At 36.1% G+C, this 18,129-nt stretch overlaps 2 protein-coding genes across 2 annotated transcripts; both read left to right on the top strand.

The window, feature by feature from the left end:
- The first annotated feature begins 4,380 nt into the window (after positions 1 to 4,380).
- On the top strand, positions 4,381 to 6,734 carry LOC113732387 (L-type lectin-domain containing receptor kinase IV.1-like). Its single transcript, XM_027258110.2, has one exon. It carries the CDS (start codon positions 4,596 to 4,598, stop codon positions 6,612 to 6,614), a length of 2,019 nt encoding a protein of 672 aa, XP_027113911.1. The 5' UTR covers positions 4,381 to 4,595; the 3' UTR covers positions 6,615 to 6,734.
- Positions 6,735 to 9,570: 2,836 nt separating this feature from the next.
- Positions 9,571 to 12,136, top strand: LOC140003721 (L-type lectin-domain containing receptor kinase IV.1-like). The gene has a single exon (XM_027253850.2). It carries the CDS (start codon positions 9,899 to 9,901, stop codon positions 11,927 to 11,929), a length of 2,031 nt encoding a protein of 676 aa, XP_027109651.1. The 5' UTR covers positions 9,571 to 9,898; the 3' UTR covers positions 11,930 to 12,136.
- Positions 12,137 to 18,129: the final 5,993 nt, after the last annotated feature.

Below are 18,129 nucleotides of genomic sequence, written 5' to 3'. Positions count from 1 at the left end.
GCATTAATCTTTTCTTGTATCTTTTTGGTTCTATGCATTCTTCTTTTTTTCATTCAATTCTAAAACTTTTATTTACTCATTTATTCATTTTTTGCAAATAAAACTTCATTTAACTCCAACAAATTTCAGGTTAAAACAATTATTATTACGGTGCAATTGTAGCTCGAAATTTTAGCATAATTTTTTTGGACATTTAACATGCATTTTTTTAATTCTGCTTGTTTATCATGCCTCTAAGCAACTAATACTGCTAAAACTTTACCATCTTTTTCTCTTTTGTACTTGTCACATAAATCTTGACTTTTATCTTTTATCAAGTATTCATATTTATCATGCAAGACTTGAATTTTATCAAATATTTATAGTCTCTAATAATTAGATGAAAATACGTTTAAATTACTTTATGTTATATATCCCATGAATATTGAAAGGAAAGTAAGGCTGTTTTTTGGGATTATTTTCATTTTATACTATTATTTATTTTGATTTAAATTACATTGTGTTTGAAAAAGGAAGCTTTTTAGTAAAATTTTAAAAATAAAAAAATTTAAGAGCATGTAAAATTAATATACAAGAAATTATAAAAACCAAAACCAATTTAGTAAATCATGAAAATAATTGATGAATTGATGTGAGGGAGAGAGATAGAGAAGAATATGAATGACTGAGTAGTGTAAAACTTTAATTAGAGAGAAAGAAGAAAAGGAGTAATTAGTGCTTAATGGATTTTAAAAAAATCAAAAAGAATATATGGACTTGACTAATTGAGGGTAATCTTGGTATTTGAGAAAATTTGGCTCTGGCAGGAACACTATTGCTTCGGAAATATTGCCAGCCGTTAGTACATTACATGAGATCAACCTACATATATTTTCTATGGATGCAATACGATAATTTGTGCTGAGTTTAATTGTATAATTACAACAATGTCACTACTTTATTAGTATCACAAGTTTGTCGGTTGTCCCAGAAGAACAAAAAAGCAGAATTTTTTTTTTTTTGATAATAAAGATCAGAAGTTTTTTTGATTGCGATGCAAATGATTTGTTAGCATAATTATAGGAATTTTTTAGCATAATTATAATTATACTAGAAATAATTATGCTATGATTACACTAGCAAATCATGCTTAGACAGATTCTATGCTAAACAAATCTTCTATAACTATGCTAACATTGCATGATTATATTTGACTTTGCTGTGGTGGAATATTTACTGGTTAACTTTATTGAATTCAAAGTGGCCTTGGCTCATTGATTTGTATTTTGTCAATTGGCCATCCGGCAATCACCACGCATGGTAGAAAATGTGAGGCCAAGACCCTTAAGCCCCATTTGGATCGTTATATTTAAAAGTTTTTGTAAAAAAATATACTGTACCGATTTGATAAATATGAGTTAAAAAATGATTGAAAAATATGTTCATGAAAAATGTAAAAATCTTTTTTCAAAAAATCACTAAAGAAGGGATGCGGAGGGTATTTGGATTTAAGGAAAAAAGGAATCAGTTTAACTAACAGCTTGAGTGAGAAAATGAAAGAAGAATGATTGGCTATCCTTGACTGGAAAGTAACAAAGACCTCAAATTCTTCATATATCTTGAAGGGTGTCAATTGTCAAATACTCTTCTCGTCTTTTGTCGGGAAAATTGTCATCAAGTTAATGTCCTAATGTTTCTTTTTCCAGCTAATTGATTTTTTTCAATTTTGTACAAGTAAATTTCTGGCAGATCAAGTGCTACATTCATCACTTCTCTCAATCTCCATGTTAATGAGCATCTGGCTGAATGTCAAATTCAATTAGCATTTATGGCCATGTATGGGTGGTACCGCCACCAACCAATAATCTTTTCCCATCTCTTATTATTACCAGATCACCCCCTTTTATTGATGTATTGTATGTTCACCACCATGACTATTACCATTTCATTAGTCTTTTCTTGAGTAACACTCGAGTAATTGTCAATTAATCACAATTCAAACAAAGTTAACAGAGTGGATAACCAAAAACTACGAAAGAGAATAATTCAATTATGCAACACGGGTTCACCAAAAAGTAGGTTACAATGGAAAATTTTGCTCCTCCAGACAAACATTGCGCCAAAGCACTAGCAAATGATAGTTTCAAAATTCTCAATTAAGACAAAGGAGCAATGAAAGTAGTAAAACAGAAAAAAAAATTGGAAAAGAATTATGAATATTCAATCTTTTTCTACATCTATATTAATATGATACTGAAATAATTAGTGGCTCCGCAATGAAGCTATGCCCCAACATCGAAATACCTCATATTCATTGAACGTTTTAAATAAAATGAAAGATGCATAATTTTTTCATAAAAATTGAATTGAAGAAAGAAAAAAGTTCTCATTTATCTCACATAGCTGATTGACGTTTTGACCCAACCTAGAATTATCAGTTTCAGTTTCAACTCCAATATTGACATTTCACGTACAACCATTATATTGGATGCTTTCTGTCCAATTTTCGATTTAGTTAAAATCACATGGAACTATAGTATATGTTTTCAAATTAGAGGGAGCTACACATGTCAAACCCAAGAAATTTTTAGGTATTTTACCTTTTTTTTAGGTAATTATTGGTGTTTGCTTGTGAAGCTAGGAGAGAAACATGTAGCACAAGAGTGGGTATAAATATCATCATATACTATGAGCTGCCTTTGTGGAGTTGAACCTAAAACTCAAGATCAACATGTGCATACATTATCATATTACTATCAGATCTTTCGTCGCAATGACGCATAGAATAAGATGCGAAAATCTCACGTCGTTTACCTGAAGGCCATAGCAGACCAACTACAATCGCGATTGTTAGATTATAATTTTTAAATCCCTCTACAATTTACTGGTGAGCATTTGAAAACTAACAAACCGGAATCCAGACAGCCAAATTAGAAAGAAAGGAACGGGAGTGTTCAAAGTTCAAACAGGCCTGTGATCAGTCGCATTTACACGGATCAGCTATGAATTTTCTTCTCCTTCCTTCCGCATAAAAATAGAGTTAGAATACCATTTAAATTTTGTTCATGGCTCGCGCCAGGACCCTACCACTGCTCCCAGTGGATGCCAATTTCTTTATTTCACAAGCATTCAAAGATTCCGGAATGACATCTGTTAGAGTTTAGTCAAATTTTGGATGTGAATAATGCTGTTCTTCCAATGCTCCGCCAAGTCAACTATGGAGTCTATAGCTTCCCCTATGATCCTTGTCCAGATTCCAGAAGGAAGAAATAATTATTAAATATGGTCGTGAAGTTTCCTCCCCTTGTGGTACAGTTTCGCTTTATGAACGCAGAAATGGAGACGAAGGACCATTGGAATCGGGGTCAAAGCCGCAAGATTGACTAACCTAAGGCTATTGCAGCCTCGTGCCCGCAAACGGGTGGGTCCTCCAGCAGTTTGCAGCCACCACGCAAGTTGTAGGGGCATTTTGGTTGTATTAATAAGGGTTGAATACCAAAAACTTCCTTGTAGTTTAGTGAATGTTTAACTCACCTCCTTGAAAGTTTAAAAATCTATAACTTAACATCGCCACGAAAGTTCACAATTCCCCCACATAGGCAAATCGGCTAAATATCAAAAAATTCTTGGTGGTTTAACAAATATTCAAACTAATCCCGAATATCTTATTCAATCTTTTAATGGGGTGACTGAACTAGGGATATGAGATATCAATACAAACTTTGTAATTGTCAAAGGAAAACTGTGGCAAAGATTTTTTTTTTTTTTTTGAAACAATATGGCAAAGATTGTTGATTAATAAAAGTCATCAGTATTTGAACAACTTACAAGCCATGAGGAGATAAAATATGGAGATGAATTGAACATTCTATAAATCAGAGGGGGGTCATAGTGGTATTTAACACGTTCATTCACACAATGTGCATATTTGACTTTAACCAACATCTTCGGCTGCTAGGATTTGGGGCCTAAATAAGTTCCACTTTGAACCGGTTATGTAAATCTAATAACATTGAATGCAATCGTGATTTTTCCACAAATTTAGTTGTAAAAGTAATGAATTCTAAGTTTTACACCAAAGTTGTGCTAGGTGCTATAGTTTACATCAGAAGTTGGAAAAATTACATGACCAGTTTGAACTTGATGACAGTTTAAACTTGTGAGGTCCCTGCAGCTCATCCCTCTCTTATTTATTAATCACTCTAAATCTCAGAATTGCGTTCAACAGTTCCAAGTGATGCTAGAAGCTTCTCAGAATATCATCACAAGATTGAATAGGTACTATTAGGGAATAAGATTAATATGCCACGAGTTAAATCTTTGGTGCGGATAAGGGATTTACATCACTACGCACGTGACAATGACCGTTCCCCGATGGACTAACGATAGTGACCGGAAAAATTGATAAGTTTTTTATTGATGCCAAGCTTTGATCAATGGCACAATCATCCGATATTTTCAATGTCCGCCAGGCCCGGCAATCAGAATCTCTTGTCCGGGTCTCTTGCTAGAGTCAATTAATACTGCTGATATCTTACTGACAAGCAAAGGATATACTTAAAACCATTGTCAGATTTTGGAGAGAACTTGAAGCTAGTATCAGCCATTAGCTAGCCATGTTGATTCTAATCAAGCTTATACTGCTTGTGGTTTCCTCTCTATCCGGCTTTGCATCTTCCCAGGACTTTAGTATCACCTACAATGGATTCCGGTCGTCGAACTTGAGCCTGGATGGCATAGCTGAAATCGCACCAAATGGCCTCTTGAAGCTAACCAATGCCACCAGGCAAGAGAAAGGTCATGCCTTCTTTCCTAATCCCGTCAGCTTCAAGAATTCACCTAATTCCTCTGCTTTCTCCTTTTCCACCACCTTTGTCTTCGCCATATTGCCCGAATATCCCACTTTGAGTGGTCATGGGATTGCTTTCGTAATTGCGCCAACGCGAGGCCTTCCAGGAGCTCTTCCTAGTCAGTATCTCGGCCTCTTCAACGAATCCAACACTGGAAATGCGACCAATCATGTTTTTGCAGTGGAACTCGACACAATCCAAAGCAGCGAGTTCCATGATATTAATGATAACCACGTTGGGATCGACATCGATGGGCTGACCTCTACACGAGCACAGCCAGCAGGTTACTATTCCGATAGCAATGGTAAGCTTCAGAATTTGAATCTTATTAGTGGTAAAGCAATGCAAGTTTGGGTGGATTATGATGGAACAGCCAAGCATATAAGTGTCACATTAGCTCCAATACATGCTACTAAACCAAACCAACCTCTTTTATCTTTATCCTATGATCTTTCACCAGTACTAAATGAAACCATGTATATTGGTTTTTCATCATCCACCGGTTCTGTGCTGACATCCCATTGCGTCCTGGGATGGAGTTTCAAGATGAATGGTGTGGCTCAAGGGCTTGATCTTTCTCAACTTCCTAAGCTCCCACGAAATGGGCCCAAGGAAAAATCCAAAGTTTTAACCATTGGTTTGCCTGTCATTTTGATTGTTTCTCTGTCAATTGCAATCTCTGGCATAATATATCAGGTGAGAACCAAGAAGAAGTTTGCAGAAGTGCTTGAGGATTGGGAGCGTGACTATGGCCCTCACAGATTCAAGTACAAAGATTTATATATCGCCACAAAAGGGTTCAGGGACAAGGAGTTACTGGGAAGAGGGGGTTTTGGAAGGGTATACCGAGGTGTCCTGCCTAGCTCCAAACTTGAGGTTGCTGTCAAGAGGGTGTCTCATGAATCCAGGCAAGGAATGAAGGAATTTGTGGCAGAAATTGTCAGCATAGGCCGGTTACGCCACAGAAATTTGGTTCCACTTTTAGGTTACTGCAGGCGAAAAGCTGAATTGCTATTGGTTTACGAATACATGCCAAATGGAAGCCTGGACAGGTATCTATACGAGCAGCCTAAGTACAACCTGAATTGGAACCAAAGATTTCGAGTCATAAAAGGCGTTGCATCTGGATTGTTTTATCTACATGAAGGATGGGAACAAATAGTGATTCACAGAGATGTAAAGGCCAGCAACGTCCTGTTAGACGGTGAATTGAATGGAAGATTAGGAGATTTTGGGCTTGCGAGATTGTATGATCATGGGACAGACCCTCAAACAACTCACGTTGTTGGAACACTCGGGTACCTCGCGCCAGAGCATACTAGAACTGGCAAGGCTACAACCGGCACAGATGTATACGCCTTTGGGGCCTTTTTGCTTGAGGTGGTTTGCGGTAGAAGGCCAATAGAAACACAAGCCCCGACAGAGGATGCCATTTTGGTTGATTGGGTATTTTCTTGCTGGAACAAGGGGCAAGTTCTTGAAGCTGTTGATCCAAACATGGGACTAGATTATGTCAGAGAGGAGGTGGAATTGGTTATGAAGCTTGGATTGTTGTGCTCGAACTCAGAGCCCACAGCAAGGCCAAGCATGCGTCAAGTTGTTCTATATTTGGATGGCGCTTTGGCACTGCCAGATTTATGCTCACTTGGGATTTCTGCCAATGGCTTATCCTTTGCAAATCATGAAGGTTTCAGTGATTTTGCCTTATCATATCCATCTTCAATGGACAAGGGATCTTCATATGCTTCTTCTGTTACGGAATCGCTGCTATCTGGAGGTCGCTGATTGTAGACAAATCTTTCGATCATAGCATTTTGGAGAATGTAAAATTGATGTAATTGTTGTTTGGATACCACAAATATCTCAAATAATATTTCGTTTGCATTATAAACACATTTTCTAATCTATCTTTTTATATTCCCAATTACTTTTTTATCTCACATACATCACATCACAAAAAGTGCTACAGTAATTATTCTAACTAATATTTCAAATAATAATCTATTCAAACAACTATTGTTTTCTGTTTATTTTGGCATTAGTGAGTCAGAAATGTACCTAGGGAACAAAAAAGTAGCCATTAATGAGGAATCTCATAGTTTTGGTGAGATTGGACGATCATATTGAATAGGAATTAATTCATAAAAAAACTCTACATCACCATCTAGTTATCTTCTCTGTCGTTCCAAGATACATCACTAAAATGAACAGCTCTACATCACCATAAGTCTTCCCCTGAAAATCCCTAAGAGTTTCTCTTGAACTTAAAGAAAAATAAAACTAAGAACGCCTTTTTTTGGATTTTTTTGTAGTTTTTACTAATCCAATACTTCATTGACAGATTATCTCGACCATTTGAGTTAGGATTTGGAGTTAGAGGTTATATCTTGGAATCTGGATTTAGTTTGTATGTTTCATATGAAACTTAAAGTTAACTACCTGTATGCAATGAAAACATCGGTACTTTTAAGATGTACAATGGCCTTAAAAACTATATGAGCAAATCTAGTTTTAATTTGGCATGGTACAAGTCTAGAAGTGAAAGGCAAATTACGTGTTAATACTATTAAATAATTCTTCTTTAAGTTGATAGAATAACGTAAAGGATGCGGCTAAATCCATACTCCCTCTATTTAAATCCACAACCCTAGTGCTTTGATGATAATAAAGCCCGTAGGAGTTTGATAGAAACTTTTTTCAATAGAAAAACTTGTCTTTCATGCAACAAAAGATGCTTAAAAAATCAATTATAAATTTTAATTACTTGAAATTGTTGGATACCATCATCCTAATCATCGATCCATTAGTGTTTTTTAAAATTACACTTTAATTAACATTAAAGTGCAACGTGACAAAAAAGGTAAAAATATTTTATTAACACAATTTAAAAAAATCTCTGATCTCCTCTTACATGATAAAAAGATATAAGACATTCTCTCCACCAAATAAGACGAAAAAAATAAATGTCATCAAAATGAATTAAAAAAGGTCAGAAATTTTAAGACCATTCATAATGATGTAAATTTTAAATCCAAGTTGGCGCCATATATTTTCACAAAAAAAAAAAAAACTACATTTTTATTGAAAAATTTTCTACCAAAGCCCCATAAATATTATGGGTTTTTAAGTCAACTTGATTATAAAGAGGTGAATTTAGATTGTGAAGGTGTCGGTTTAGCTAGCCTTTAATTAAAAGACACAAATGTAGATATCCAATAGTGGCACTTCTATTCAATGTCTCATTGTCGCTCTAAACAAATTAACCGCATTCAGAAATGTTATGTATTCTCAAAGTCAAGTTTCGCGTGTAAACCATTTCTTCTTTTGCCAGCGTAGGAATAAAAATTGTCTAGCTTGTAACTGTCACAATCAAGTATGGTCATACGGCCAGAACTTTGGGCCACCAGTTGGACTGGACCTTGGACCTATGCCTTCACCGTGTCTGGCTTTGAAGTTTCCAAGGCTAACCCATATTTAATGGCGGTTAAGTTTGTAACTATCAAAATCAAGAATGGCCATATTGCCGGAACTTTGGGTCCCTAGTTAGCATAACAGCCAGGACACTACTGGACCTTGGACCTAGGTCTTCAGGCCTTGAAGTTTCCAAGGCTAGCCCATATTTAAATGCTTGTGATTTGACATAGAGTCCAGAGTGTCGTTTAGTTTCCAAGGCTAGCCCATATTTAAATAGTCGTGGTTTGACATTGCATCCCGTTTACTTGGTCTTTGATAAGAAGTATTTGGCTATTTCGTGCATGCTCCCCTCGACTCAAGGAATATTGCCTTGAAAGATCCACATCTCAGTGTTAGACGCGGATGAGCACATTGAACTATCCATGTGGTAAGACAACTGCATCCACTACCTGTCAAGTTGAAGTGTTTAGTTGTTTTTGGTTATATAATTGTTACAACAATTTGTGTAAATTGATACAATTTTGATGTAAATATAAGTTTGTCAACTCATGCAGTTCAATTGAAATAAAAACCATGATCACATCAAAATTGTCCGAGTTTATGCTAAAAGTTACTATAAGAATTAAAAGAACAAACTGAATTAGATAAAGCACAACCTAAAAGGCCTCGGATCTAAGTTAGTCAAGTAAATCACACACTAACGTGTGGTTTTGCAAAATAATGTTCTAAACTCACACTGATTTAAAGCAATTTTTATTGTTGAACAAATTGTGTTTCAATTTGAACACACAGACTTCAATAATTAATTGGCAACTTCCTAGTCTACTACGTTGATGACTAAGGAGGGATTCATTGAGGCAATATATATATTTGACTAGTCTCGCATGGTTTTATTTATTTTTTACTGAAAAAAAAAGGTTGTACTCAAATATTTTGATCTGTTATGAATTCAGAGTCCTTTTATGATTGATCCAAATAATGTTCGCAAACGGCTTGTATGAAGTTTTTTGACTACCTATTCAAATTACATGCAATTAACATTTGATTGCTTTTACATTAGTTGGTCTATGCCAAAAAAAAAAAAAAAAAAAGATTAAAAAAATCATCTGTAAAATCTCTTTACCTCTATTTCTTATGTCCTTCCAGGCTAAACAGGATTTTGAGAATCATCAAAAATTCATAACCTCCTTTTACGTATAACCATTGAAATTTCAAAGTCTTAGGTAAAATTTATTAGAAGAATGCACATACAGAAAGGTCAATAACTATACTTCCTATAAAGGTTAGAATTCGTAGTTTGAAAAATCAAATTTTGCAATGGCAGTCACCTATGCATCAAGGGGAAGACTGCGATGCAAGTGTGTACGCTGAGTAATCAAAAAAGGTTGGAGCTCTAGATACTACTCAGTCATATGCTGGGAAATTTCAATTCGCCTACGAGTGTTCGGCGGTTGAATGTAGAAATTTTGAAGTCGCATTTATGTAGAACATACGGGATCGACCATCCTTTTCATCAAAACACGAAAGGAAGAAAACCAAAAAGGGTGGTGAAAAGAGCAGTAGCCTCTTATTTTTGTTATCATAGACTAGTGAAGAACTGATTGGTGCCAAGATAAATTCTGTAGTATACAGAAGAGAACAAGCCTAATTTCGCAATGTCACTCAAAACAACATTAGTACTGGTGGTGGCGTGTATACTGGCTGAAAGCGCAGCTTCGAACGATCCCGGATTCAGCTATAATGGGTTCCAATCGGCGAACATGATTCTTGATGGAGCAGCAAGAATCAGAAGAAATGGCATCCTTGAGCTGACCAACACATCTGACTCCAAAACAGGAGGCATGGGGCATGCCTTTTTTCCCAATCCCATCAATTTCAAAAACACCTCTAACAGTTCAGCTTTCTCCTTTTACACCTACTTTGTCTTCGCTATGGTGCCAGAATTTCCAACCCTGGCAGGTGGCCACGGGATTGTTTTCGTGATTGCACCAACAAGAGGTCTTCCAGGGGCTCAATCGAAGGGGTTCTTGGGCCTGTTCAATGAGAGCAACAATGGCAATGCCACTAATCACGTTTTCGGGGTGGAGCTGGACACTGACGAGACCAATGACTTCGGTGATATCAATGACAATCATGTTGGTATAGATATTAACAGTTTAAGGTCTAAAGCAGCAAAGCCAGCAGGATACCAGGCTAGAAATGGTTCAGATTTAAATATAAGTCTTACTAGTGGCCAGCCAATTCAAATTTGGGTGGAATATAATGGGTTGGATAAGCAATTCGATGTTACATTAGCTCCGTTGTCACAAGGTAAGCCAAATGCTTCTCTCTTGACTCTGTCCTACGATCTTTCGCCAATATTGAAGAGGAAAATGTATGTTGGATTCTCATCATCCACGGGTTCACGACCAACATCCCATTATATCCTGGGATGGAGCTTCCAGATAAATGGGATTGCACAAAGGCTCGATCTCAGTAGGCTTCCAAAGCTTCCTCGAGTTGGAAAAAAGGAGGCGTCTCAACTTTTGACAATCGGCTTGCCCCTGATTTGCATAATTTCAACATCAACTGCGATCTCAGGAGTAGTTTACTATGTAAGGAGGAAGAGGAAGTTTGCAGAAGTGGTGGAAGAATGGGAACTTGCTTACGGACCACACAGGTTCAGGTACAAAGATTTATACATTGCCACCAAAGGGTTTAAAGATAAAGATTTACTAGGTGCAGGAGGGTTTGGAAAGGTCTACAGAGGAGTTCTGCCAACAAACAACATTGAGGTTGCCGTCAAGAAGGTATCTCATGAATCAAGACAGGGAATAAGAGAATTTGTGGCTGAAATAGTTAGTATTGGCCGTCTGCGCCATCGAAATCTGGTGCCACTCTTGGGTTATTGTCGGCGCAAGAGCGAGTTGCTTTTGGTCTATGAATTCATGTCCAATGGGAGTCTGGACAGGTTCTTATACAACCTGAAGGATTACACCCTCAATTGGAATGAAAGATTTCGAGTTATTAAAGGTGTAGCATCTGGATTGCTTTATCTACATGAGGAATGGGAGCAAGTAGTTATTCACAGGGATGTAAAAGCTAGCAATGTATTATTAGACAGTGAATTGAATGGAAGGTTAGGAGATTTCGGGCTTGCAAGGTTATATGATCATGGAACTGCCCCACAAACTACCCATGTAGTGGGAACTCTTGGTTACCTTGCCCCTGAGCTTAATAGAAGGGGAAAGGCCACAACAGGCACGGATGTTTATGCATTCGGGGCCTTTATGCTTGAGGTTGCCTGCGGGAGGAGGCCAATCGAGCCAGCAGCGCCCACGGAGGATGTGGTTTTGGTTGATCGCGTGTATTCATGCTGGAATAGAGGTGAAATTCTTGAGGCGGTTGATCCAAAATTGGGAGCTGATTATGTGATTGAGGAGGCGGAATTGGTGTTGAAGCTAGGTCTGTTATCATCGCATTCTGAGCCCACTGCTCGGCCAAGCATGCGGCAAGTTTTGCTCTACTTGGATTGCTCTGCGGAACCACCTAAATTGCCATCTCTTGGTATTACTGCAAATGGCTTGGCATCTGCAGGTTATGATGGCCCTAATGATTTTATTAGCTCCTATCCATCTTCGGCGGATAAGGCATGTTCTAGATCTTCTTCTATCATTGCTGATTCTGTTCTTTCTGGTGGCTGCTGATCGATTAATAAGCTTCTTAGAATTCTGTTTAGTCATGTTTGGTTAGAAAGTGTAGAATGACAATGAGTAAGTTTGTAAGCGATTGTGCCTTTGTCCAATTCTGTGCAATTATCTATCTATCTATTTATTACTATATAATGTAATCGTGTTCTTCCGTTATTTTGTAACACCTAATATATCCTTAATGAAATTATTACATGTCTAAAACATCTTTAACTTCTTTTACTACTAATAACTTATCGTGTTCATTTAATTACTGGGAACTACTTCCGTCAATTAGAGTCTGACAGGTTGTCAGCCTGTGCAATAATAAAAACCTGCTCAACTAAAGTTAATTTCTGTAGATAGTGGTAAGCAGGGTCGAATCCACAGGGACTGGGAGTAATTATTTCTTTTCAAGTTCACAGTGACAAGGGGGGTGTTTTTGTACAGAAGGTGACAATCAAAGAAATTCAACTAAAATCTAAAAAGCTACTAAAAATTAAATAACAAATTACTAAAATCAAATGAGTGATAATTAAGGATCTAGCCAAAGAATAATTTCAGCAATGGTTTACCTAATTGATCATCGAAACAAAGGCAATTCCAATTATTTACCAATAAATAGGTTATAACTGCCAAACAAGCGATGACAGTCAACCCCTCCTTACTGTGTCGGTGATTAAGGTACGCCCGTTAATCACTGCTCTAATTGAGAAATAATCCTAGGTACGCCCATAAGATTTAATTTTCCAATTGCCTTACGTATTAGAGGAGCCCTATTCTAACCAAATAACGCACTACCAGGGTTATTTTAGATTAGCCCGCGTATCCCCCTGACACAAATCTAATCGATTTTCATCGTGCTCAAAAAAATAAGTTGGTTGTACCAAAAAAAAAGTTAAAAGTTCAAGAATTATCTATATACAACTTTAATTAATTGAAAAGCCTTGTTATAAAAGTTAATTTTTTGTAAATAGTTTGTTGATCGTTGAAATTTAGAGCTTTCAATGGATCATACTTTTCAATCTCGTGATAGACAATACGATTAAGAGGCTACTATAGCATCTCAATATTCTTTAACCTGAAAGAAACCATTTACATATTGATAGAATGCATTTTTGTTATTAGATTTATTATTTTTTTCTCCTTGAATCTAGCCAAATATTGTGTTAGTTGATAGATTCAACCTACATTTGGTTAATGGTGCTAATTGTAGGAAAATGAGCAAAAACTAATTAAGAGGAGCAATTTTCCAACATGTGAAGAATTAATTTGATGGTGGCACAATCGGGAACTACTTTCAAGTCCAGAAGACTCGAGAATTTATTGCGCACAGAGATTTCCTAATTCGAGTCAGTATGGGCACCTTTGGTTAAGGATGGCAACGAGTGTGGGTGCCCACAGGCACCCGCCCGCAGGGGGCCATTGGGGCGGGGGATGAGGCGGGGGCAGGGGGAATTTTTTCCCCCCGTTTAAAAACGGGGCGGAGGATGGGGCGGGGCAGTCGTTTGAAAAAATATATATAAATATGTATGTGTGTACATAATTATATATATAATGATATTATCAATTATACTACTAATTATATATATCTATTAATAAAAATTATTAATTATTTATACTAAATTTATTAATACATTTATGTTAAATTCCTAACTACACTTAATACAATAACAATTTTTTCTAAAAAAAAAAAATAATTTAGTGATTGTATTTGTATCAAAAGTGAAAATTTGATTATTTTAATTATATTTGTTTTATCGTATTAGATTATATTCAAATAACCTTTGTTTAATTATTTTTATGAGTTTCAATTGTGAAATTACAATGAATGATAATTTGGTGATGTATTGATATTTTAGAACTTGATTTATTTGCTCAAATTTAATTATAATAAAATATTTTTAACCCCGCGGGGCAGATCAGGGGCGGGCTGGGGGAAGCTGGGAATGGGGGACGGGTCGGGGGCGGGGGGGGAAATAAAATGCAACGGGCACCCCTCCCCCAACCCCCGCCCCGCCCCATTGTCACCCCTACTTTTGGTTGAAGATTTGGAAGAGTTTGACTATCTCTATTAGTTGTGGAATTGGATTAGAAAAAATGAACATTATCTTTTATAGTTTCTTTTTTCTATTTAGGAAAATTTATTATTATTATTATTATTATTAGTAGACACGAAGTAGGAAACAATGGGAGAGGAAGTCGGCTAGCTTCCGCTTGATTAGTACTTTGGCAAGAAACAAAAGTCGTGACGGGAGCATTAGGAAAAGGGGGACGGCCGCCTCCTTTCTTTCTTTCTGGGGAGTTTTTCTCTTGTCGAACACTTTTGCGAACATTCTCATTGAATTCGTGCGGATTTATCCCGATGATGCGCAACTAAATTCCTTTTTTCTAGTCAAGGATTAATAAAGGATTTGGTTCAACTACATCTGTGAGATATAATTGTTTTTATTAACTTCTTTTATTCGTTAGTATTCGCATGTTTTCTAATTTAATTTTTCATAGTTGTTTTGTTATTTGAATATTAAGGACCCCGATATTTAATTCAACTTAACAAACTATTGCCAGTTAGGACAGTTAAATCCGGAATTGGTTAATTATCTTAAATTAGTAGCGACTAGTGTGATTGGTTTCAGTTAGAGAAACATATGATCTAATTTAAATGAACCCTAGTAGTATGTTTGTTGATTAGAATTGGATTTTTCTAGTTTCAATAAATTAAATTTTACAGGCGTACCTAAGGTTATTTTTTGGTTAGGAAATTAGTTAACTGGCGTTCCTTAACTATCGAGACTATAAGGAAAAACTAGTTTTCATCGCTTGTTTGGCAACTATAACCTGTTTATTAATAAATAGATGAAATAATCCTTGCATCAATGAACAGTTGTATGAACCACATCTAAAGTTATCTCCTTGGCTAGGGCTTGTGTATTTATTGATTTAATTTCAATTCTCTTTTATTTGCAAATTCTTATTTAAGTTTTTTGTTTAGTTTAATTTCAATTTTCCAAACTTCCCCAGTTAATTTTCACTTGAAAAGAAACTAATTTCCCTTAATCCCTGAAGAGACGACCTTATCCACCGCTACTCACAAATTTATATTTTTGTTGAGTAGGTTTTTATTATTGCATATGTTCAGCACCTGTCACATATGAAGATGTATACCAAGCTATTCTAAAACATTCTTGTATGCACTATCAATCTACAATTGACATGACTCCTCAATTATCAATTCATGGTTGGCGTGATGTTGTAATAAGCAATCTTTTAATTCGTGAATTTTGATTGCCACTACTTGATTATTTGCAAAATCGATACATTAAAGTTTAGAAGTTGCAATGTAGATGAAATACAATAATATGTTACATTACTAAAAACCATATAAAAATCAAGTTTGGAAGAAAAACCTGTATAGTATAAGAAAGATGGAAGAGTGATATCCTTCTACTTCATCTTTTTCTTCTTTAATCTCGTGAATGCTCTCCCTCTATGTGATTTGAATTCCAATTGATAGATACTCCCATTTAATACTTGTCTTTTAGAGCCTCAATAGCTAGCATCCACCAGCGAAAATTGAAAAATGTAAGGGTCGACGATAATCTAAGAGTGGGTGAATTAGGTTGATTAAAAACCTAATTTAGTTATGGGCACTTTTTGCTCAATATGAAATTTACCCTCTTTTCTAATTGATCACACAATGAATCAATTAATGAATGAATAAAATCACTTGAGAGAAGTAGAAGAGACAAGCAATGTAAAGATCACAAACGTAACAATAAATAAATAAAAAAGAAAGAATTGCAAACCAATTAACTACCCAACTTCTCCTGAGCTTGTAGATTAATTCAAACAAGTTTCTTCAAATTGATGAATTACAATCACTCTTGTGTACAAAGGAAGGTTCACCTCCTCCTTGCCCCGAACTCCACTCGGTCAAATTAGAAAGTTTTACTATCTCTCAGGACAACCCTCACAGAGCTACATTCATGAAGTATTCACTCACAAATGAAAAACTTACAATGAAACTCACACCGCTAAGACTACAAATCTTGCTTGGAGAGTGTTTTCTCACTAAAACTACTCTAGATCTTTTGTATCTTCAGTGTGCAAAAGTTATTTGAAGTATCTGACCAATCACTATTTATATAGGACCAAAAAAGTGCCTCATTAATACTTTCAATGGATAGAAAGTAGTTGAAGAGTCAACTAGCCGTTGGAGTATCGGACGTCCGGTACATCCGAAACATGCGTCCGACACCAGGCAGTGAGTTTGAAAAATTTTCTTCAATTCTATCGGACATCCAATGCTTGCATCCGAAAGCAGACAATAAATTAGAAGGAATATCTCAATTCTATCGGACGTCCGGTATTGTCTTTGTGAGCGTCCGACAGCTTTCGTCGAGTTTGAATGAACCTATCGGACGTCCGATACTTGCGTCCGATCGAGGTCAGTGAGTTAGGGGGAATGTCTTATTTCCTTCGGACGTCCGGTTGTAAAGTTCTTCATGCGTCCGAAGTTGCGCAATGATTATCGGACGTCCGATCCAAGCGTCCGACAGCTTTCAGCAGCCTTTGTCCCTTTCAATGCACTTAATCTTTGAACCTGATTTGCTTCATAGCTGAAAATATTTCTTGAAGAGATATTAGTATTATCCATTGTTTTGTAAACATCAAAAGCTAGGGACCAAGGTCAACAAAAAATAAAATAAAGAGTAATGAAGTACTTTACATCAAAAAGAGTTCTTAAACTAAAATTATAAAGCCATTGCTTTTGCTATTATTTATCTGAAAGTCTATAAATCATAGCATAAGCTGCTAAGAATTTACGTGAAAAATTATCATGTTTCTCTGCCTCATCATGTTACTTATTCCAATAAATGATAATTAGGAGAGGGAATGTGTAACAAATGTTTAGCTTTGTATGTACGTATGTGATTGCTAATGAAGTGGTTAAATTTGATTAAGACTTGGCAACTGAGGTTGTTTTGCTCTCCCCTGCGCGTAATAGACTTCTGAAAGTTGTCATAACCGATTCCCTTGAACTAAAATTTGGACTCAACAATTTACTCTCCTCAAAAGTTGTCTTCTCTGCACGTAATAGACTTTTGAAAGTCGTCTTCTCTACACGTAATAGACTTCTGAAAGTTGTCTTCTCTGCACGTAATAGACTTTTAAAAGTAGTCACAAGTGATTCCCTTAGACAAAAACTTGGACTCAACAAATTTTAGGAGTATGGAAATGGGATTACGTGTAAGGGTTCATTAAGAAGAAATATGACTCTGATAGGTTGCAATTTTATCATTTATTTTATTATTAATTTTCCCTATTACCTGACCTGATGTGAATTAATTATTAGATTCTACTCACTTTTCGTAATTTACATTTATTTCAGGGAGTAGAACAAAAATATCACAATCAAGGCCAATTTGACAGTTATCAAGAAAGAGTTCAAATAGCAGGCAATCAAGGGCATTCCTGGAACTAGGAGCTGCATGACCTTTTTGGTAATTTTGATCGAAGACAACAACTAGAAAAAGGGAAAAGAAAGCAAATCTCGGAAGTTTTTTCTTCCTCTCGTGCGGCGTCCGCCGCACGGTAGCAGTAGGCAATTAGAATAGGAATTGCGCGGACGCCGCACGGTAGCAGTAGGCAATTAGAATAGGAATTGCGCAGAGGAAGAGCACTGACTCTCTTCTTAGTTTTTTTGTCCTTTAGCTTGGCTTTTGACTTGTCTCCTTTTTAGCTTTTAGTGGTAGTTTTCTCTTCATTCGTATGGAGCAGAAGCAAACAAACAATCAAGTATTTTGTAGCTTTTCTTTCTAGTCAGTGGTCAATCGAATTAAGTTTACCGAGTTTCAAATTGATGGCTGCGACTTTCTCTTCAATTTCCTGTGGATTTTGTTCATCGAATATGAACTAATTTCTTCATTCTAGTCAAGGAGCAACGAAGGTTCTGGTTCGCCTAAAAATTATGAGATCGTTTTAATTTAATCTTTTTCTTTTATTTATTGGTATCCACATATTTCTTGATTGCTATGCTTATGGTTATTTAATTAATTGATTGTCTTGGATCCAGATAATTAGTTGATTAGGTAATCTATTGTCAATTAGGGCATTAAATCCGTAATTGTTTAATTGTCCTAAAATAGTGACAACTGGCACGATTAGATTTGTGTCAGGGGGATACGCGGGCTAATCTAAAATAACCCTGGTAGTGC

Source organism: Coffea arabica, chromosome 2e, assembly GCF_036785885.1.
Source record: "Coffea arabica cultivar ET-39 chromosome 2e, Coffea Arabica ET-39 HiFi, whole genome shotgun sequence".
NCBI classification, from domain to species: Eukaryota; Viridiplantae; Streptophyta; class Magnoliopsida; order Gentianales; family Rubiaceae; genus Coffea; species Coffea arabica.
This window is presented reverse-complemented; position numbering and strand designations above follow the sequence as displayed.